The 23,794-nt window shown below is 32.3% G+C and overlaps 4 protein-coding genes across 6 annotated transcripts in view; 1 reads left to right on the plus strand and 3 right to left on the minus strand.

The window, feature by feature from the left end:
• LOC145329534 (uncharacterized) overlaps positions 1-6,192 on the minus strand; it is a 47,762-nt gene extending 41,570 nt beyond the window's left edge. Inside the window, exons 1-2 of the mRNA XM_080173783.1 lie at positions 5,883-6,192; positions 3,769-3,833 (exon numbers count right to left, since the gene is read on the minus strand). Coding sequence (XP_080029909.1) covers positions 3,769-3,833; positions 5,883-6,018 — 201 coding nt within the window. The 5' untranslated portion in view covers positions 6,019-6,192. The remainder of the gene's footprint in view (positions 1-3,768; positions 3,834-5,882) is intronic.
• The window catches only part of EloB (transcription elongation factor elongin B), a 178,932-nt gene that overhangs the window by 108,933 nt on the left and 46,205 nt on the right, over positions 1-23,794 (plus strand). The gene's annotated exons all lie outside the window — the stretch shown is intronic.
• LOC145317309 (ribonuclease H2 subunit A) lies at positions 12,048-15,397 on the minus strand. The gene is made up of 7 exons (XM_080158332.1): positions 15,251-15,397; positions 14,851-15,014; positions 14,496-14,601; positions 14,027-14,173; positions 13,492-13,573; positions 12,899-13,017; positions 12,048-12,610 (listed from the first exon to the last, which is right to left on the minus strand). Exons 1-7 carry the CDS (start codon positions 15,383-15,385, stop codon positions 12,446-12,448), a joined length of 918 nt encoding a protein of 305 aa, XP_080014458.1. The 5' UTR covers positions 15,386-15,397; the 3' UTR covers positions 12,048-12,445.
• On the minus strand, positions 15,391-23,477 carry LOC145317318 (uncharacterized). 2 transcript variants are annotated; one of them, XR_013878968.1, is made up of 7 exons: positions 23,347-23,477; positions 22,101-22,168; positions 21,794-21,859; positions 18,433-18,489; positions 16,890-16,949; positions 15,784-16,377; positions 15,391-15,538 (listed from the first exon to the last, which is right to left on the minus strand). XR_013878968.1 is itself a non-coding variant. In XM_080158342.1 (6 exons), exons 1-6 carry the CDS (start codon positions 23,428-23,430, stop codon positions 16,218-16,220), a joined length of 495 nt encoding a protein of 164 aa, XP_080014468.1. In that variant the 5' UTR covers positions 23,431-23,477; the 3' UTR covers positions 15,391-16,217. The 2 variants fall into 2 exon arrangements, 1 of the variants encoding a protein (XP_080014468.1); XM_080158342.1 differs by having other exon boundaries at positions 15,391-16,377.

Raw genomic sequence — 23,794 nt, forward strand, 5'->3', positions numbered from 1 at the left:
ATCTTTGTAAGCTCAGAACTCATAATTTTTGTATTTTGATGTGTTTTACCCTACTAGACTCAAGAAGGAAAGTGCCATAAGGAAATCTGTAGTAGCTACTAATTCAATTAGTAAAATATGTTTATATTAAAAAAATAATTTGATATCTTCAAAAATAATCTCATAGCTTATAATTTTAGTGTTTTACAGGCTTTTTTACCCCACAAGCCCCTAGCAGGAAAGTGCCAAAATTTAATTTTTAAAGTTTTACAGGTCGATCTATTCATATAAGAAAATTTTTAAAAAGAACCATTTAATAACTATAACAACAAGTCCAAACAGCCAGGGCAAAATCTGGTACTGACTTATGATTTTAATGTTTCAGGCAGTGTTTTACCCCACTAGCCCCAAGAAGGAAAGTGCCATCTATAAAAATAGTTTCATAACTACTCCAAGGAGGAAAGGACCAAATGAAATTTTCAGTGACTACCTAGCTTAATTATGTAGAAAAGTTAACATTAAAAAATTCAGCTTGATATCTCTAAAACTAAGCTCAGACTTTAGATTTTAGTGTTTTTAAAGCTGTTTTACCCCACTAGCCCCTAGAAGGGAAGTGCCTAAATTCAATTTTCAAAAATTTGCTGGCAGATTATATCATATAAGAGATTTTACAAAGAGAATCAGGTTAATGACAAAAAAACCCAAAAACATCCAAGGCAATATTTTATACTGAATTGCATTGCCTATAAGTGTATAAACTCCCCCCCCCCCCCAAACTACAAACTATACACATTTCAAAGACAATTTTAATTAAGCTAAAATTGAAAGTACCTAAAATATACAAATATCTATAATACAAAGTAGCTTGATGTCTGTCTGTCTGTCTGTCCGTCCCTTAAGATCTTGGTAACCTCTGAACCGATTGGATTCTACTCTTCAGGGTAAATACCTATTGGTCCTGTGGTGGTTTTAAGCTATTTTCTTGGGGGGGGGGGATGGGACACCTCCAACCCCCCAAAAAATGAAAATTCCCAATTTTTTTTAAAAATTACCTCATAGGCCAAAGCCCCTAGAGGCTAGGGGGGAAGCTGCTGGTATCTATATAAAATAATTATATAACTCTAGGTGCTAAGCAATAAGATTTAAGAAAAAACTGCATTTTTAAAATTTGTGTACACTTCAGAGGATAGCTCAAAAACTAATAATAGTACAAAAGCGTAATATACCAATATGAAAAATAGAGGTTATAAGCTTTCCAATGGTATGCGTAGCATTTTTCTACCACTTCTAGGTGCTGAGCAATGACATGTTTAAAATGTCTGTAGATTTTTTGCAGGATTGCCAATGTGAATTTCGGTTAAAAATAGCTAAAATCTTTTTCCCGGATTTTCTCCCAAGAAGGAACGCTTTTGATTTCGTTTTTTGCATTTTTCATTAGTCTATATATGTATATATAAGAATCTGTAATAATCTCAGATAGCCCCTTTAAAAAAACTGCTTTTTCCTTCCGGCGACTAGTGCTGTATATAAAGAATTTGAAAAAAATTATCGTGAAATCTATTAAAGGGGTAGTTGCATGAAATGCATTTAAACTTGAATTTAGTCAACTGCATATCTCTTTCTGTTCAATAGTTTAAACTAAATCTATAGGACATATATTTCAAATCCATAAATTTAAACTGTAATTTACCTACATATTTTTGTTCTATGAAAATTTAAGATAATATTGAATTTATTTAATATAATACACCTATAGTTTTTGTTAAAATTTTTGTACAAAACATACAAATTACTTTTCTACTAATATTTGATTCTTGTTATTTTTAAAAAAACGTAAAACGTACAAATATACAAATTTCAAAATAGGTTACGTACACATATCAAAATAACGTCCAGAACGTACACAGATTCGATGCGTAACGTACAAAACGTACACTCTGGCCAGTCTGAAGGTACCATTAGACTTTTTATAGATTAAATTAAAATCACTTTAAGCAACATTTAGAAAAATAAATTTTATTTTATGGATATTATCATCAAAAGAGCCCTCTAGGAAATAAATATATAACTTTTTTATGCTCTATAGTTCTATATTGATAATAGTTCTATGATTTATTTGTCTAATATAAAGGATTTTCTTTAATTTAGTACAATGTAGGAAGTACATGTGTTGCATATTATAATTCTTTTATAGTGTAGATACTTCATAATTCTAAACGTCCGCCTGTCTGACCAATGGAAACGTTCAGATTACCATTCAGCATTTATTTATCGAGGAAGGGGACATTGGGCTGTTTATTGCACTAGTCCCAAAAGTTTTATAACAACGTTTTGGGACTTTTATTGAATTTTGATTGTTGGTTCATTAAGTTAAGTGTCAAAACGTTTCAACCACTATTTATAATCTAAAGGAGTTATTTTGTGCATCAATTTATTAGCCATTATCTTATCCCTTTAGATCCCTGGCATTTAGTATATAGTCTGTCTGCCTATTAAGATGTTAAAAAATGCCTCCCTGTAAAAAATGAGTATGATAATTATTTGTGCTTTGGTGATAGTTCGGATTAATCCTGAAATTTTTATGTTGTTTTTCAAGTTCATTTTTTATTAAATTTTGCTTGTTATAGCTTCGCTACTTGATTGTTCTCATTCATATACAGGGTGCGCCACATAAAACCGGACTTTTTTTTTAACGGCCATAGCGTCAAAACTATTTGACCAATCAGGACGTTTGACCCCACTATAAAAAGCTTAGGTAGTGACCTTTTAGCACAAAAAAATCTTAGGACGAAGATTGGCTCGTACTCCAATCTGGCCGCGCTTATGTTCAACAAGGCAGATGCGAAATGCGCTGGTGCTATAATATTGATTCTCGACTAGGGCCCACTAAATCGGACCTCAGCCCATTTGTAGATGAGGTTTGCTGGGGATACTGTTAGATACATAAGTAAGACACTAGAAAAGACTAGAGCTCTCTATCTAAAATGGCTTGGCTGTAATACTACGGCAAAGTGAAACGTGGCAGATTAAGAGATGACAAAAACGTCAAAAATCGTGAAAATTTTTTCGATTCTCGATGTTAGAGACCCATATGGAAGTCAAAAACTCATTTTTGACTATGTATTGCGCTTACAACCCTAGCTGAATCTTCATGCCATTTCTAAAAAGGTATAGAACGTCGTTCTAGCTCAATTGTGGCCCAAATGAGAGCCGCCGTGTTGAAGGGCAGCTTGGTAGTTAGGTGAATTTGGATCCTGCGGTTACTCACTTTCCTAAGGTAATGGGGCCTCCCAGCATCCCGATCTTAATTCAATGGACTTTTGGGCATGGAGCTACTTTGAAGCATGCACCAATAGACGTGCCCATACCATAAAGACCTCCATTATTGCGACTATCAAGGAGAAATTCGCCAGCTTGGACAGGTACATTTTGACCCGGGCCTGCCGGCGGTTGAGGAGGCGGTTGGAGGCGGTGATTGATCTTTGCGGCAATTTTATTGAATGATCTAATAGTCATATACCTAGTTAGCTTCCCAGTTTTTAAAATTTAATAAAATCTTTAAAATTGACGATTTTATGTTCATTTGTTCACAAATTAGAAAAAGTCCGGTTTTATGTGGCGCACCCTGTACATTTGTATTTTTTGACACGCATATTGTATATTACTTTGCTCATTACAGAATTAATTGATTCTTTTATGTATATTTTTTACATGTAAACCAATTATAGTAATGTCCGGTTAAAGAGAAAATTGGTTCAGGTCCTAAATTGTAAATAATGAACATGGTGCCTGTTTAGAGTTTTCGATTTTTACTGTTTCAGGTCTTCCTTGCAAATGAGAAAATTCTGGTCGCCCTAAAAGAAGGTGTATCAACTTTTTTTCTTTTTATTTAAGATAGCTAGCCGGTGCTTTTAGTAAGTAGTAGATGTAAAATTTTTCATAGAATTCAGATATGCAATCGGTTTTTTTGTAGACCTCTCATTTTTTAAGTGGTTTAAGTTTTTTTTTAAAATAATTAAGTCGGTTTTAAGGTACTAAAACGCAACAAAATAAAAGAAGAAAATGGCCAGTATGAACAAAAATAGTAAGATCTTTAATTTGACACCTTACTTTTAAAATTCTGTTGAGTAATTATTGAAAAAATCTATTTTTTTAACCTCGGTTTAATAAAAACTTTAAACCTTAATATTTTCTCAAACAGACATAAAAACATGGGTTCATTATCATAGGCGTCAAAGGGGGGGGGTAATGGGGCGATTACCCCCCCCATTCAAAATTTACCCCTACCCTGGGGGTGCCGTAGGCAACCCCAACCATTTAGGAGGGGGTAGTTACCCCCCCCAAACAATTTTTGGGGGGTAAATACCCCCCCAAAAATAAAAAATCTCTAATAAAAAAAAAATTTTGCGCGCTTCGCGCGCATTTTTAATACTATATATTTAATAAAATTTAAATTACCTCCCTCAAAAAATTTACCCTGGGGGTAAATTTTGGGGGGGTAAACTAAATTTACCCCTGCCAACAGATTTCAGGGGGGGTAATTTCCCCCCCCAAGCAAATTTTACCCCTGGGGTAAAAATTTTGGGGGGGGTAAAAAAAATTTGCGCCATGCTTCACGCGCCATTTTACCCCCCCCAAACACGAATTACCCCCCCCCCCTAAAAAATTTTTACCCCCCCCAAAATAAAAAGCTTGGACGCCCCTGGGTTCATATATACCTTTAGAATCAGAAAAATATTACGAATCCATTCTAAGCAAAATTGAAAAAAAGAAAAAACTTTAAAAAATAAAAATGGCCTAAAATATTATATTTTTACAGGCAACACTTAATTGTAACTATTAAACTAGCCAATCAAAAATCTCTAAAACTGACGAATCAAGAAGCTTCTTCTCAAAACTTAACCAATACAATTGACAAAAAAAAGGATAATGTTCAAACAATATATACAATAGATACTACAATAAAAATAGTGATACTTACATAACATGTAAAGAATGAAAAATTATGAACAAGTATGCTTCAGTCTGTTTATAAACTTCAAAAAAATGCAGTTAAAAATACATTATTGTTTCTTGTATTTAAAAAATATCTGTTACAGTGTATGTACATTTGTTTAGGTTTTGTTCAGGTTTTGTTCAAGTGAACCCTTTAAAGCCGAAAATTATGATTCTTAAAATAAACTTATTTTTTTATTATAGTTTTATAAAACTTTTTCAATTTTGCTTAGAATAGATTCGTAATTTTTTTCTGATTCTAAAGGTATATATGAACCCATATATTTTATGTCTGTTTGAGAAAATATTTAGGTTTAAAATTTGTATTAAACCGAGGTTAAAAAAATAGATTTTTTCAATAATTACTCAACAGAATTTTAAAAGTAAGGTGTCAAATTAAAGATCTTACTATTTTTGTTCATACTGGCCATTTTCTTCTTTTATTTTGTTGCGTTTTAGTACCTTAAAACCGACTTAATTATTTTTAAAAAAAACTTAAAACTTAAAAAGTAAGAGGTCTACAAAAAAACCGATTACATATCTGAATTCTATGAAAAATTTTACATCTACTACTTACTAAAAGCACCGGCTAGCTATCTTAAATAAAAAGCAAAAAAGTTAATACACCTTCTTTTAAAAAAAATAGTTCAAAATTAATGGTGCTAGTCTATAATTAATCATCAAATATGACGTTACACTAATCAAGAAACCTAAAAGATAACTATTGATAGAAAAGGGATTATTTTAATCATTTCAAAGTGTGTAATATATTGGACACTATCGTACTTGTTGAATTTGAATGATATGAGAAAAAGAAAACAAATAGATTACTACTCGGATAGGTCATTTAAACTTGCAGGTTATTAGTATGGTTATTTCTAAAAATTTATTTTCAGACTCTTCCCTACCTGACAGGCAATCAGACTTATCCAACATATAATCATCATCAATTTCATTTTCTAATTCTATTTTATCACTATAATGTTGCTTAGCAAGTGCTACAGTGTCACTTATTAATATCACAATAATTATATCTAATTTCATTTTTTTTATTATCTACACAATATGCTAAAAAGCATATGGAATGTTTTATAATAGGAAAATTGTTAAAATTGCGTATGATTTAGATTTAATCTTTAGCATATAATATGTATATATTTTACAGTCTCATTTTACATAAAAATTTGTAAAAGTGTGTTTATCACATGTTTAAATAGTTTAAACTGATTTAATTTATCTTTATTATATGTGAGATTTGTATTTATGTTAACATTAGCCTTACCCCAAAATCATCCTTTCAAAAGATCTGCTCCAAATGGATTTCCTATTCTAGCCCTAGTTTCCTAAAGTGTACAGCAGATAACCCAATTATTGCAGACCCTTTTTTCAGCTACTCCGGAAATTTGTGAAAACAAAGCGATTTATACATTATACATTCAAAATTTTAATGTTTAAAATTTTAATTTTTTTTGGAAGTTTGAAGCTTTTTTAGCTAATAGCAAATTTCGAGATAGGACGCGGACGCTAGGTACACTTTCGGAAACTAAATTGGAGTTCATCTTTCAAAATTATAATTAACGAAGCTACTCTGTGAAAAACGTTTTCTGTATTTCTGTTTAACTATGAAGAAAATGTGAAGATTTCTCGGAAAAATAAATATCAAAAGAATTTTTTGTCCTAGACAATTCCTCACTTTCCCCATTGTTATCAACTTTTTCTAACCCTTATGGAGAGCGATTACCCTGTGGGGCTCTTATAATCTACTCAACCTAATTTATTTTTTTCAAATACATTTTTCACATTCAGTTACAAGGTAATTGCCAACTTTGCTCTTATTTGATAAATTAATTCTTATTTACAATTTTGTACCGTTTATTTTGAATGTGTTTCAATTTCTGACCAGGCTATTTCATGTATTTATCTACTCGTGTTTATTAGTAAAAACACATCCACATTTCTCAATATAAAGGTCATTGCTCAATTTGCTTGCTCATAGCATAGTCGGTGTCACATCACTTTCACTCTTTGTAATATAAAAGTAGAACGATGTTTTGTGTTCTTAAAAATCTCGCAAACTGTTGAACCAGATAGGTAGTGCTTTTTATGGATTTACCTACTGACCCTGTTAGCTCTTCATCTCGGTAAAGTGACACTCCCCCCCCCCCCCCCCCAACTATAAAATTTAAGAATGACGTTACAGGTACTTATTTTATTTTCTTCAACAAATTTTATAAGTGCTGGGACCAACCACCACTTCCAATGAGGCGAAGCCCTTATAACATGTAGAGCCACTATTACATAGTTTTAAAACCTCAATTATTTGGAGAATTTAATTATTATTTGATCATGAGAGTGAAACAAGGGCAAAGAACTTGTCTATGCTGTAGTAACTATTTGCATTTCTGATGAATTGATAATGTGAAAGACTTAGCGTAAGTGATAACAAACCAATAAAGTTATTACAGTGTTATTCATACTTTCTATTAAGGTTAAAGCTACCGCTACTATACAAACCGGACAAAAAAATTTGTATATTAAAGGCAAGCATGACAACATGCATAAAAGCGAAGCTTAACGAATAAAAAGTCAAACACACGAACTCTAACAAATATAGAGTAACAACCATTTAACACTCAACTATAAGATATTTTCTCGTATTCATTCGAATCCTGTGGATAGGAACCGGTTCTCATCCATACGAAAAAACTATGTCTAGCATCGTATTATATCCAGCTTTCTACGAATATAGAAATGTACAATCATAAGATTAAAACTAGTTTTAATCTCATAATTGTACATTCTATATCCGCGGAAAGCCGTTTATAATACGATGCGAGAAATAACTATTCTCGTATTCATTCGAATCTGGTGGATAGGAACCGGTTCTCATCCATACGAAAAACCTATGTCTATCGTATTATATCCAGCTTTACCCCGTGCCTTCGGCACCTCGGGGCTAAAAAAACTTGTTTTAATCTTATAATTGTACATTCTATATCCACGGAAAGCTCTTTTTAATACGATGCGAGAAATAACTATTAAATTGTACAGTTTTCATAAAGCCAAATACTATCATGTTTAAAATGGACAATCGGACTTTATGTCATTTTTTCACCTTGATTCAACAATTACAAGTTACATATTATCTAAGATGTAAAGTATATTATATATTTGTTTTTTGAATGCATGATTTTTTTTGTATACTATATTTTTCTTGTAGCAAAGGGATAGTGAAAAAAGATCAGAATAAATTTCTTATCTATTATTTACTAACGGCTGCTTGGTGCTTTTAGGACCAAGTACGTAAGTTGTAATTGGATGCTCTTTGGCAAGGGATATCATCACTATAACAATAATCAAACAGTCTACCTTATTCATGGGCTACTAAATTCGTATTTCTCCAACACTGACTAACTGACGGACGGACAAAGAAAGTCTATTATAGAATAACTTTGCTAATAATAATGTGGGTAAATTTGTTTTCGCAGTTGTGATCTATCCAGCTTATATCAATAAGGAAATTAATTCGAAAAAAATCACGAAACCTAAACGTGTTTGTCAGCTGTCGTTGGGAAGGCTCTTCATTTGCCCCCCAAATATTAAGATTTATTTCACTTGTTGGTTATACCTTATACCTGTGATCTATCGCATCACCAAATTAAATAAATTAAAACTCCCTTTACTAACCCCTGTGTTGATGTGTATTCACGCTTGTGCCTAGTCCCTAATATTCCTGTCCAGAATATAAAGCAGGATTAACCTAGATATAGGAGACACAACAAAGATGCATTGCATTCATAAATAAAGGTATAGTCCCTTCAACCAACAAATAGAAAACAGAAATACCTTTATTTTCAACTTTTCAGAAGCACTCTTTTTATCCCCTGTGGAAAATCCTAACCCTGCAGCGCTTCTTTTTACCCTCACCGAACCTACCCTAAAATGGTGGTCAGGGAACCACCCGTATTTTTCTTGACTTGAAAATTTGTGGAACAATCGGTTCAGCCATTTTTTTTTTTTGGATAAACACAAAACAAACATGCAACTTAATACTTTACAATATAGGATTACTAACGGCTTCGCTCCTAGCCTCTAGGGGCTTTGCCCCAAAAGGTTTAATCAAACCAATTTTTCGCATTTTAGATTTAAAAGAAAATTCAAAAAAAATTTTTTGGGGTGGGGGGTAATTTTCTTTTTTTGGGGGGGTTGGGGGTGTCCCACCCCACAAGAAAATAGTTATAAACCTTCCCGGGACCTATGAAAAGCAACTCTGTAAAGGAGAACCCGATCGGTTCAGCGGTTAGCGAGATCCTTTGCTACAAACAGACAGACAGACAAACAAACAAACAGACATCGTTCTACTTTGTATTATAGATTTAAAGAATCTCATCTAAAAATTCCTTTCACCGAACATGTTTTTATAGTTTATACATAAACCCAAGAATAAGACTAGGTGACAAAGTTTGGGTTAAACAACTTTGTAAAGTAATAGGAAGCTATTTATGAAATATCTGTTAGCCTGTGTGGCTTTTATAAAGCAACGTCAAAGTTTAGGTTCAGTAGGTATGAAAAATTTTGGTAGTTGAATGATTAGCTGAAAATTTTGATACTTTTAGTAAAAATACAGAGCTTTTAAAAATGTCTAAACATTCACATAATCTAAAAAAGATCTCTGATCAAAGGGACACAAATGACATTTTTTGATTATATTAAGAATAGGCTAATATTGTATTAATTTAACTTAAGTCCATATAAATTGCAGTGAAGGTCTGTTGGACGCATTTTTTCCTAAGAAATGTATAATATTTAAAATATTCTTTTTTCATGATTAAATGCAAGGTTCTTGTTGAATTTCTATTCACATCTTTACACAATAAGAGGACCTCAGGATTTGGTCATGTCAGGGTACGAAACTTGACCAAACAATACGTTAAAATATCCTTCCAAAATGAGAAGTCCTGAATTTAAGTAATTTGCCTCCACAGAAATATATGAAAATAGGACAAGAAATATTAACTTTAAAAAATTTGAGGTCGCTTCAGGGATAAGGGATAGGAAACCTGGCAATAAATTAGGTCCCGGCCTAGTTTTGAAAGATAATGCAACTTTTACCATTTCCTAATTAAATTACGTCATTGGCGGACGGCTCCTATTGGCTTTTATAGAAAAAAATAAAAATGAAGGAATTATTTTTTTTGAAATGTTAATAGCTAAGAATTTTAATTTGGTAGCTTATAAAGAAACTATTGTATTTGGTCCATTCAAATTTTAAAAATTTCATGCAGAAATGATAACCCCCTTAAATGAATATTAACACAAAACTAGTTCTATATGTAAATAAAAGTGTACTAAAATTTTTTTTATATTATTTTTATTAATTTTGCTATAATTTATTACACAATTATTTGAGAATTTCTGTTTATTTTCAATGTAAAATTAAGTTTTTGAAGAAAAAATTTAATTATGTCTAATCTTGGCATGGAACAGTTAGTTGATGTTACTGAGGTACTTATTTACTTATACTTGATTAATTTATTTTCAACTTTGAATTTTAGCAATGATAACAAAATATTTTTAGATTACATTTTACTCATAAATAAAATACAAACAACACAACAATAACCATCTGAAAAATTCAAATTAGTACAGTAAACACTATGAATTTTTTGAGGAAATAATAACATAATTGAAGTAAAAGCCATTGACATATTGGTTCTATAAAAAGTTCTAGTTTTACTTTAGACTAGCTACCTGAATTTTATTCCAAACTTTAAATTCTTAACGCTTATTTAGCTATATTATTAGAGTTGATAACGAACTAATGCATCATCCCATAACTGGTTATCTAGGCCTAGACTTGATATAGGCCTGAAATAATATTTTCCTACATTTCCCATCCCTTATCCCTGGGTCGCTTAAACTTAACTTAAATTCTTTTTTTTTTGTTGTGAAAAATCCTTTTTTAACATTGTTCTCTATATGGCCATATTTCTGAATTCAATTTTGTTAAAGTCAAACTACGTGCAGATTAGAGGACTTTGGGGCGTAATCGATAGTGTATGAATAAAAGAATACTAATTTGAAAAAGGATACCGTACCTATTTTATGTATTTCCATCAATAGTGAGCTTATATAACACAGAAGTACATTTTCAACTTTCTTTCAACTCTGAATTTATTCTTTAGACTACATGAAGTACATAATTTATCGATGCATTTCTTTAATTCAGTAGCAAAGCAACTCTACAAAGCCTTAGTGTTTGGTAATCCAAGGAATAGGCAGAATTGTTTCCATTGATGACGACCACTCACTCACATATAGCCGTAAAAAAATCGTTGAATAAAATTATATGTAAAGCAACAAAATGAATTAAAAGCTCCTGGTTTATAAGGGCAGTGTTGGAGGCGAGAAAGGTGCTGAAAACTTCAACCATCGTAATAATTTGAGTTAGGAATAAATAGCCCGGAACCATCCCAAAACTATGTGAAGCTTCTCTGAAAGGGAGGACTCTGTGTCCAAGTAAAGACGCGTGATTAAATGGTATCACGGGTGTTAAATTCAGTCGTGCATTAGCATTTGGTAACTTATAGCTATTGAAGATTGTATATAAAATCAATTTCAATACTCGAAAGGACCGACAGAATAAAGAAGTAATAAACGCGATACTAACCTAACTTACAAAACATGGATGTTGATACGTACCGTTGAACAAAGTTTCAGTGCGCGCAACTTCAAATAAAATCATAATTATCATCACATTGAAAAGTTAACGTTTGCCTAACGTACACGTTTTCTCAAAGGAACAGATTTAGTAACATAAGTTTCAGGAAAATAAAAGTGTATTTTTTCTACCATTCAATACAGATCCCCAAGGTAGGGGTAAATTTTAAATGGGGGGTAAAATGGAAAATATTTTGAGGGTGCCTACGGCATTCCCAAATTCGTTTTAGGGGGGTAATCACCCCTTTACACCCCCCCCCCTTGGACGTCCTTGACTGTGCTATCATGCAAAACACATTTAAACCTTACGAAAACACATTCCCTAGATATTTTTTAATACGCTTAAAAAAATATTGATAAAATAATTCATTTATTTTCTTTTTTTAATAAAAGGTTATAATTCACATTTCAGGTAAACATATCACAAATATAAGCGTAATTGGTTGATATAATTATTAGTGATCACTAACATTTTAAAGAAATATGAGGACATTTTTGTAATTGGAGAAGAGAGTATAATAATATAATTCCAAAAAAAGGATGAGTTTTCACCATTTTTAATAATTTTGGACCTGTTAAGAAAAAATACGAAAAATAAAATTGACGCGGCTAAACATTTGTTTACCTTGGTTTTCTTTATTTTTACCAAAAAATTTGATTAGTTGGCATCTCAATATAAAGTTCATTTAATCACGGATCCAAGATTTTCATTGATTGTGGGTAACACTAACCATCCTCATGATATTCTTAATTAAAGAGTGGTAAGGGAAGTGAGGCATCTTTCTCTGAAGTACGGATGAACTCTGACAGACCCACCCACTGACCCTTTCTTCTCCGTCTTAACCAGCCATTGTGTGACACTTGGATTTTTCAGGGCAGCTTCGTCTTCCTCTGGTTCTATCTCTTCCCACTCAACCTGAATTATAAATAATTCTTTTTAATGAAGACATTGAATATCTAATACCGGTAACTATGTACTTTGCCTTTGCTGTATGATATTTCCGTGTTTTTTGATAAAAGGTGAATGGGCTTGGGATTTCTCCCATCCTTGAGAAGACTCAAAAATCCTTTTAATTATGTCCGACAGAAAAATCCCCGGACAACAATGTAAACCGCGAAATTTTTTGCTATTCCTAGCTGAAGTAGGTATTTTGGGCTATGTGATTCTTTTCAGTTATTTTGTTAATTGCAAATTATATAATACCTTAACACCCTTTTCATCAACTATTTTCTCTGCAGTTTTCCAGCTGAACCTGACCAGAGATGGAAATCCAAATATCTGGTGAAACTGTTCTTGGAGAAACTTTTTCGTCACAGCATCACCTTAAAAAACACTTTACTTTAATAGTTAATTAAATCAGTTTCACGAAGAGTGTCTATTTATACCTGGATATCATTCACCAAAGCCCCAAGATCCACTGACCCTCTCACTAGCTTAAATATCTATCTAAATATGGATATCCATAGCAATAAGGACCACTGACCTCTCCAACTCGAAATTATCTATTTAATATTTATATCTGGATATTCAGAGCCCCAAGATCCACTGACCCTCTCTCCAGCTAGGATATATCTATCTATACCTGGATATCCAGATCCCCAAGGACCACTGATCTCTCTCTAGCTAGAAAATATCTATCTAAACTGTATATCCAGAGCCCAAAGTACCACTGAACCTCTCTCTAGCTAGATTACATCAATACATACCTGGATACCCAAAATCCAAGGACCACTGACCTTCTCTCCAAATATCTATGTATACCTGAATATCCTGAGCCACAAGGACTATATATATACCTGGATATCCAGAGCCCCAAGGACCACTTGCATTCTCCCCTTCTGGAAACTCCCAGACCTTCAGGACATGGTCACGTGCAACCTGCAAAACAAGAAAATTATGCTCTATAATATAATTAGAGATTAGACAATGGCCAGAAAAGTATCCCCCCCCCCCCCCTACCAAATTACTAGAACACAAACACCCTTTGGGGAGATATAAACTACTGGGAGGAGAGACTTAGAATGTTACAATATTGTGAATAGTTTTAATCTATCAAAAACATTAATTATTTTTCGATAATCAGGGCCGCAAAATTACTTTTGGCTATTGTTCTCTCTTTCCCAACATTAACGGGCGTTAAGTATTAAACATAAATATAAATATACCTAATTTTTTTTAGTTTGAATATTTAACATGGTGTTTATTTGTAAAGAAGTTACAATTAAACCTCACTTATTGTCTGATAGCGCCATTTCCAATATAATTTCTTCTCTTTTTTTACCCTTATAAAAACTATGTATTAAGGAATATTTGATTAAAGACTTTGGGTACCTTAGCACAAATACTGGCAGCTGACACACAGGGGTACAGGGAGTCAGCTTTCTTGGCTACAGTAATTTTGATACTTGGAAATATTTCTGACAGCTTGGCTTCATACTTTTCTGGAGGTCCTACTGTATCCACATACACTTCAGCAACCTGAATTTTTTCATGTTAATTTGATACGGTTTTTGATGTTATATGATCACTGCAGGAATTTTAAAGTTATAGACATAGGTATTACAAATTCTTTAATGCTACTTGAGGCTCAAAACTCCCCCTTACCCTTATTTTGAAATTGAAAATAAGGGGGGTTGCTTCCATTTTAGTTTTGTTTCTAACTAACAGAATTATATATTTATGTGGAAAGGAATATTTTAACCCGCCAAAATTAACTATCAAACTATCCGTTAGTGATACGACGAACAAACACAACATAGTGGTAAAAATGCTTCGCCTTAAAGAATTTAAGATTACTTACATTTACACCTCTGTCGAGGGCTCCTTGAATAAGACCAATAGCAGTGTCATGTGACATAGTGTTCAGATTATATTTTCCTCTTCTGTACATACTTGTAGATATATACCTAAACAATAAACATACAGTTTATAACTATTCATTTTTGAAAACGACTGGAACTGACGTTGATTTAGGCAAAATATCCAGAAGTGATGAGAATTTAAGCAAAATAACCAACACTACAATACAAGCCGCACCAACAAACAAACAAGAAAACCATATTGGAAAGATTTAAAAATTTAGGTACTATTTAATTTTCAATCAAGTTTTCTTTGTTTTAAAAGAGTGTCCCAATTCAGATTGTACAAAACCGTACCTAGGTGAAAGAACATGAACAGCCCAGCCCAGATAATCCTTATTATCCAGAACTTTATCCAACAGTTTCTCTCTCTGCTCCTCAGTCAATGCTTTAGAATCATCAACACCCAACTCCTTGAGATCTGTATTCTTAGAGACTGGACAGTAACAGATGCCGTACACCTAAATTTCAAAAAATCAAGTTTGTTTGTGGTCCCAATTTGGGTGAAGTGAATTGTAAAATATACTTAAACAAAAAAAAACTTTTCAAATATTCAACAAACATTTCGGCTGAAGCCCTTATCTGTGAGGCTCAATAATCATAAATAGAAGGTATTTCTAAGGTTTTATCCTATTCGAATACAAATAAAAAATATTTCTAACATCCAAATGATTGTGAGAAGGGCTGGGGTAATTACCATAGGTCCTAGAACAGGTCCTCTGCCTGCTTCATCCACACCAAGAACACAGGGTTCAGATTTACAAATATCTGGTATATCAGAATACAGCTCATAGTTCTCATTATTATTATCTACGTAAGGTTTTAAATCCATGGTGCTCTGAAATTATGTATAATAGTTTTAGGTACTTGAGTTTATAGCATGACATTGCAACATTTAATTGAAAATTACAAATGAATGAAGTGAAGTTACAGGATTAAACCAACATTCTCTTTATCAAAGAACATGTTTTATGTTTGAAACATCCTAGAAAGGTTATAGTTTCAATATTGAGCCACCTAATAACTGTTTCTAGGGAGCTAGATAACAATGATTCTTTTTAGGATGTTTTAAGAATTACAACTTTAGCCAATTTTACTACGGAAATTTAGGGGAAGGGGGGGGGGGGGGAAGGGCTGGGATTTGCAATAATTTTAAGTTTTTTGTTTATTACAGTTACAAGTTCCCTGAAATACCAATTGTAAACTTCAAAATTACTGAATAATACTTACAAGTTACATTTTTATGTATTTTTTTTCTTTTTTCAAGAATTACAATATATGAGGTAATGTTTGAATATAGTTAATAAATAATATACAAAAATACAACAAAATACGATATATTATGATATTAGCATCCTACATGAGCTATTTGAGTTCTTAATACTACCTAGGTTTCTGTTGCAAAAAGATAAAAAATTGAATTTTTTTATAGCATTTCATTATATTTTTATATTACAGTGATTTCTTTGACACATTGAAGCCAACAACACACAATGATGTTATTTATCATATTTTTTTCTTCTCATATATGAGGTAGAAAAAATTTGTTGTTTGTTATTTAACAGAAACCAAAAACAGACCAAAAAATTATATGGTTCTGGATCCCTTGCTCTCGTTTTTGCATGTTCACCGTTAGATTAAATTATAATACATTAAGCCACAGATTAATTAGTAGAATAAAGATAATATAAATAATATTTATCAATATTTCCTCCTTTACTCTCTTTCATTTTTGCGTGAGCTTTTACATGTGTCTTGAGGACAAATCTACTGTGAAATGCTTTCAAACATTGTTGGCAGGTGTACAGCTGGGCTTTAGGTACTCTGATCATTTTATTGTTGAATATTATTTATAAAAATAACACAAGTACTATGACACTATTGTCCATAAGTAGCGCAACATACAAACACGCATTCTCATAAACACACATAATTGTAAACTTGAGTCTTAGGATTAACCTGATTCTAAGAACAAATCTATAGTATTGATGTATATACAGATAACTACCTCCAATCCTTTTTCAATGACTTTATTCGTCTGCTATCAAATTATTTCCTGCTGTGTTAATACACACCACACCATTGTTTGATTTTTAATGACCCAATTGAAAGACGGCACAAGGACAGTGCGATGGGGAGATACAGTTATTTAACCCATTCCATCTCTACCTAGTGTTTTCCTCTAATATTCAAAGACAGTACTTTTTAAGAACTGATATTTCAAAAACCTTTTTCAGCCATTAAAATAAATTATTTTGGTATTCAATTCTTAGCCTGTAATAGTCAAACCAGAGTTCTTGTTTTTAAAAAAATTGGCAATAATATTCAATAATTTCCTTATTTCTGGTGCTTCTTCTTGGGGTGCTGGCGATATAGATTTTGAACTTTTTGTTGCTCTAAAATAGATAGGTATGTTATTCCAAAATTATTCTGTTATTAGTCGCGAAGCTACTCTATAATTCGAAATGTCCGTCCGTCCGTCTGTTGGACACAAGTATGGGAAACGTGATTTTCTCAGCTCATATAAAACATGGACAGCTGAAAATTTTAGGGATTAAACAAGTTCACATTATACTAGGGTTGGCAATCCGGATCCGGAATCCGCTCAATTTTAGGCCAATTTTGTAATCCGAATTTAAATCCGGAATCCGTTTTTTAATAGCAGATTCCGGATTCTTAATTGGTAGGCTAAAATTAGCGTCTTGAGTTTTTTCTTTCAACTCCCTCTTTTTGAAGGCAAAGACCCCCCCCCCCCTCAAACCACCTTTCTCCCCCCCCCATCTCTTCCCACATAAACCATGAAGTTGAGAGATCAGCTGGTAACGCAGAGCTCTCATTGTCCAGCCAACGATCACGTGATGATCTGTTGAATCCAAGAGCTCAGGTTGGACAGCCAACGATCATGTGATGAGCTTGTAATCCACTCACCGTCAACTAAGCCCTTTAATTGGCTGTACAGTGGTCACATGACATCAAAATGTATTTATTTTTGTTTCACAGCTTTTCATGCTTCATTCAATTTTTTAAAAAAGTCTTTTAAAATACTGCTAGAATCCGAAATCCGAATCCGGAATCCAACAAAAATAATAATTCGGAATCCGCCAATATTTTTGACGGATTCTTTTAAGAATCCGGATCCAAATCCAGCCCAAAAATTTGACGGATTGCCATCACATATTTAAAGCAGGTTTTATCAAGATAAGTTTAATAATTGGGGCGCTAGATCGATTCTAGATTTTTTAAGTTTTTGTGATTTTCTCGAATCCTTTACAAGATTGAAGGCTAAAAATTTTAGGGATTGAATATGTTCACATTCTACACATTTCCATCAAGTTTCATTGAGATTTGCTTGTTGGTTTTGGGTGCTAAATCATATCAATTTTTGAGCTACGCTACTTATAGTTTAAAGATATTTTGTTTGAAATTTGGCTAACTATTGGACCAATTGAGATCTCCATTCTAAGGAAGCTGCATATAAACCCCTGTGTTATTTTAGGACAATTTATTTTTGATTGATGTATTAGGAAGTTATCAAGACTATTTTTGTGCCACCCTCCCTACACCTTCCTATATGAAGTACCTAGATGCTGGGGGCGTATCAGAGACAAAGAACAAAGTTTCAGTTGTTTCAAAGGATATTATAATCTCTTAACCAAATTCAGTAAAATTCCTTCGTCCTATCCAATATCCCATGTTTACAACTTGAAAACAGGTTTACCGTTTATGCCAACTTAAACCAGTATGTATTATTTATATTTTACACAATTTCAACTTGAATTTTATTTCTATCTCTCAGTCCCCGGGTTTTTGGATATAAAAACATATATCATCTATAAAAATTCCTCCAGAATTGTACAATAAAACAAAAATATTACTTACTTGGTACTTGTATGTTGAGATTCTATATGCTTCTTCATCACTTCTGTTCTCTTACAACTAGAAACATAGAAACAAGTTCATTCCAATTCCTAATGCCTATTTGTAAATGGTTAACCTTATAACAGGGGTGTATATTCTGCACAAGATTCATTTTCCCCTGCTGCAAAAGTATTTATTTTTTCCCCTCATAGTTTTTCCAGCAGGGAAGGGAAAAAAATTTAAAATTATTATCAGAACTTTTTATTTTATTTATATTATGGGGGATCCACACATTCTTTTCTTTTATTTTTAAAAGCGAAGCTTTTCTATAATTAGGGTCGGTCCGTCCGTACGTCCGTCCGTCCGTCCGTAACGGATAGCTTTTTTCGTAAATTTAGACGTGTTAGAATTGTCCTATCGATTTCAAATTTTGCATGGTGATTCCATTAGTAGTTAGGTACGATTCAGAAAGCGTAGCAACTCTATAATCATTATCAAAATGTCCGTACGTCCATTTTAAACATGTTGATTTTTTTTCTTTTTTAAATAGCTTTTTTCGTTAATTTAGGCATGTTAGAATTGTCCTATCGATTTCAAATTTTGCATGGTGATTCCTGTAATAGTTAGGTACGAGTTAGAAAGCGTAGCAACTCTATAATCATTACCAGAATGTCCGTACGTCCATTTTAAACATGTTGATTCTTTTACATTTTTAATAACAAATTTGTATGTGACCTAATTATCCGATTGGTCTGAATTTTGGTATACTGATTCCTGGGACAACAAAGTACAATATTGTAAGCGAAGCAACTCTATAATCAAGTCATAAAAATGTAAGTATGTCCATAATCATTATCCTGTATCAAGCAGTTTTTCAACAAATTTACTTTGCTTTTGACTCTTATACATTCGCATTCTGATTATTCAGTTCTGACATTATAAAGTGTTAATGTCCGTTTGTCCTACCGTTTCAGAGCTTCGCTTTTATGGATGTTGTCATCCTTGTTTTTTCAAGGAGGGGAGAAAAATGGAAAAAAATGTTCTAAGTTCTCCTTAATTTTTACATTTTTTCCCCCCCACTTAATCAGGGTCAACACACCCCTGCCTTATCATTTCTAAATGTGTTGGAACACTTGGTTTAAAGGGATCTCTCTCAACATTAATCGTGTCTCCCTTCGTACGTTTTAAAAGCGAAGCTTTGCTATAATTAAGTTCGGTCCGTCCGTCCGAGACGGATAGCTTTTTTCGTTAATTTAAGCATGTTAGAATTGTCCTATCGATTTCAAACTTTGCATGGTAATTCCCGTAGTAGTTAGGTACGATTTAGAAAGCGTAACATTTTTATAATCATTACCAGAATGTCCGTACGTCCATTTTAAACATGTTGATTTTTTTACTTTTTTAACAACAAATTTTTATGTGATCTAATTACAAGATTGATCTGATTTTTGGTATATTGATTCCTGGGACAACAAAGTACAATATCATAAGCGAAGCAACTCTATGATCAAGTCCTAAAAATGTAAGTATGTCCATAAACATTATCCTGTATGAAGCAGTTTTTCAATTTTCTTCGACTCTTATACATTTTTATATTCTGATTATTCAGTTCTGCCACTATCATAAGGAAAAAGGATAAGAGGATGAATTCTCACCCCTATTTTATGGTAAAATACTACTTCCCCATCCCTAAATTTAGAAGCAGACGAAAATCAAAAACCGCCCAGGGCTTTTTGTAAGTCAATCATAAATAATAATGTGAATAAAAAGAAAAGCGATATTTAGCAAACAGCCGTGGGCGGTCAGAATCAGCTGAATGTTCATTATGAAAAAAATTCCCTCTTTTTAGAAATAGAAGGATTCATCTTTCATGAACAAATTTTTTTAAATAAAAATAAAATTTTTAATTAAAACATTAAAACGAAAATATCTAATCTAATATTCTTGCCCTAAATATGGAAATAGTAAAAAGTAAAAACATATTTTTTTAATAATTTTTAATCCTCCCATTTGAAAAGTAGTGGAATAGCAATAAATTTTAGCGCGGCAACAGCGCTGAGTAGGCCTCTAGGCCCACTGCCTATTTTCGTCTTCTAGTTGCTTCGATTCCTCTCTTTTATTTTTTTCTCTATGGCCACTATACAAGTGTTAATGTCCGTTTGTCCTACTGTTTTAGTGCTTCGCTTTTATGGATGTTGTCGTCCTTGTTTTTTGTTTAAAAGTTATCATTTGAAATAGAACTATCGCTCATGTATTTTTATAATGCATTCATGCAAATTTTGGAATGTGTATCTATGACACCTAAAAACGAGATAAAGTAAATGTTTATATTTACATCCGCATAGTATTTCATATTCGCAAAAAAAAGAAAATAAAAGAAGTAGGATGTTTCAATTTTCATGATAAATGTGATGAAAATGAAAAGTTTGTGCATATATAATAATAATATGAGGATCTATTAGTAAAATCAATTGATACGTGTGCGGAAGTGAATGGACGCCCCAAAGAAAATAGATTTTATATTGTGTGTATCAGATTATCTCCACAAATTGTCAACATAGGAAATTGAGAGGTGAAAGGATGAAATGCAATTATTCATGACCCCGAACACAGGACCTGAGATCCTGCAAGTTTAATCCAATAGATTCATGTAATATAATATATGTGTGAAATGTTTTTCTAGGTTTTACCTAAAGAAACAACTTGAATACCTCTGGAAAGGTCCTTTGGTCAATAAAGAAAATATTACGCAAGCAACATATTTGAAACCGCTGAATATAAGTCAATGTATCTGATTACGATGTTAACTTGTACTTAAAGAATGAACAACAATTAAAATATTAATTCAGTGATTAAGATTAAGCAGTGAATTCGTTAATATAAAGATTATACATAATACATAACTGATACACTTACCTCGCTGTGGCATTCAGAGAGGTAGGGGACAACATTGGACTTCAAATTATACTGGTAATAGTTTTATAACAACATTATCTTATTGGTTCCCAACGTTTTTGAGCAAAAGCTTGAGAAAACGTATCTCATCCTTATTCATGTAAACGCTATATAATATACTAACGGCTACACCAATAGAGGCCTCTATGTGCAGGTAAAATATTTTCATTTCAATCAATGTTAAAGATAAGGTGTTTACCAAAAAAATATCTAAATATCTTTTTTTTTTGGCGATTTCTCTTCAGAGGGTGGTGGTAACCTCCTCCATGATAGCAATAAACGTTCTCGGGACCTATGAGAAGCTACACCATAAAGGAGAGCCATATCGGTTCAGCGGTTAGCAAGATCTTTCGGTACACACAGACAGATATTTTTGAAATTTATTATAAGGATATACTATTTAGTGATGACAACAGCTAAAACCTACCTAAATTCACAATCAGTACAGTGAAGTTTCCCGTCCTCTCCCAAGTGTCGCAACTCATGGTGGGTCCTAATAATAACAATATTAATAATCCTGGGGGAAAAAAAAAAAATTTGCTTTATATAATAAGAATCTCATTATTATTTTTAAGGTCTATGAAAAATAATCAAATTGAAACATTGAACTCAATATGCCAAGAAAAATATTAGGTATATAAAGTTAACTAAAACGTCTTTGGAGACTAATGTAATGAGTTTTAATTCAAATGGACAATTTTATCAAGACCAATTTTCTAATTTAAGTGACTTACTTTAAATCTCCTTCGACGGTCGTAGAAAATGCACACAGTGGACATTTATGAATCTTTACCTCAACCTCCTGAAAATAATATAACAAGGATGACAACATCCATAAGTACAGGGGTGTATATTCTACATGGGATAGGGGGGAATAAAAAATAAGTGGTTGGAGGGAAAAAAATGTAAAAATTAAGAAAACTGAAAACATTTTTTCCATTTCCCCCCCTCCTTGGTGAAAAAAACTAAAAAATGTGTGGTAGGAGGGATAAAATAAATAAAATATAGAGTTCTTTAAATATTTTTTCATTTCCCCCCCTACTTAGTGAGACAAAAATAGGAGGGGGGGGGGAATAAAAATTAAATATAAAATGGATTATGAAATACGAAGAAAAGCCAGACAATATCTACCATACTAATTATGAAAGGCAACCAGAAAAAAAACATAGCAGCCAAGAAAATCAGATTTTACCAATTTTGCATTGACATAAAGACTGACAGACAGACCATATGGCAAAGTAATAAGAAAAATACGATTACGTCTGAAAATAATTTAATACTTAATAATTAGTAGGAAAAAAAACTTGTGGTTGCGCCCCTATCATCTAAGGACATAAAATTCGAATGTTTAGGGAGGGGATAGAACAATGTTCTGAGACTAAATCATGACTGAAATATAGAAATAAAATAGCTTCAATCGTCTCAGCGGTAAGTTATATCATAACAGAGAAACAAATAACCGTACTACTTTATATATTAGAATTAGAATATGCTAAGAGATGTAGAATATTAATTAAATAAAAAGTTCTACTTTGATATTTCATGAAGTTACTGCATTATTCATTAAAAGCTAAAACCAAAGTCTTTAATGTACAAACTTATTTCATTTACATGTAAAACTCATATTTAAGGCGTGTTTATGAATTACATAAAAGCACAATTTATACTCAACATAAGTTTTAATTCAATTTGAATTCATTAAATTTTCAACATATGCTGCTAATGATATAACAAAAACGGTACCTATGAATTATGATAATAAATATTGAGATTGTTTTACCCGTGTCCAATTCCATTAAAAAAAACACTACTTAATACTCAGGAATCAATGTAGAGTAAAATTATTGGTTAAAAAGTTTGTAAACACCGAGTTTGTAACCAGCAAGTCAAGATTCAATAAAAAGCACCCTAAGTGTTTGGGCATTAACTTTGGATAATCGGCAAATTACATACGAATGTCTTCTTCCTCCCTGTTAATACCTCCGCTTCTGAAGCAGACCCATTCTCTTGCTCACTCTCATCTTCAGACATCACTTCATTTTTACGTATTATTATTTTTACCATTTCTATTTATTTATATGTGCTTCTGAAAGCATAATAATAATAACTAAGATATTGAAAATGTAAATATTACAATATTAATACTTTAATATTTTATTACTTAATGTAAATATAATAAGGTACATTTTGAATAGATATAATAACATTTTATAAGTTAGCCATAGGTAACAAAATATATATATATATACAGACATTACATTGAAATATATCATTCAATTATAATTTATTCATTTCAAAAATGATCAAGCAAGGGGGGGGGGGGGAAGTTTTGACACATTTGCGTAAACAGGGAGTATAGGCTTTATCTTTGGACTGAGAGTATAGGTTATTAGGGATAAAATCATTCTTATATGATGAATTTTCCCAA

Source organism: Acartia tonsa, chromosome 1, assembly GCF_053477335.1.
Source record: "Acartia tonsa isolate MP-2025a chromosome 1, ASM5347733v1, whole genome shotgun sequence".
Lineage (NCBI taxonomy): Eukaryota > Metazoa > Arthropoda > Copepoda > Calanoida > Acartiidae > Acartia > Acartia tonsa.

Bases quoted from the DNA above. Each gene is read 5' to 3' on its own strand.
- LOC145317318 (XM_080158342.1), bottom strand. From the start codon at position 23,430: ATGGTAAAAATAATAATACGTAAAAATGAAGTGATGTCTGAAGATGAG. The intron at 22,169-23,346 runs GTATTAACAGGG...TATTATTTTCAG, and splicing joins GGTCTGCTTCAGAAGCGGAG to GAGGTTGAGGTAAAGATTCA. The intron at 18,490-21,793 runs GTAGGTTTTAGC...CTATGTTTCTAG, and splicing joins TGTACTGATTGTGAATTTAG to TTGTAAGAGAACAGAAGTGA.
- LOC145317309 (XM_080158332.1), bottom strand. From the start codon at position 15,385: ATGGATTTAAAACCTTACGTAGATAATAATAATGAGAACTATGAGCTG. The intron at 14,602-14,850 runs GTACGGTTTTGT...TTTATTGTTTAG, and splicing joins GTTCATGTTCTTTCACCTAG to GTATATATCTACAAGTATGT. The intron at 13,018-13,491 runs GTATATATATAG...GTGTTTTTTAAG, and splicing joins TTGGGGCTCTGGATATCCAG to GTGATGCTGTGACGAAAAAG.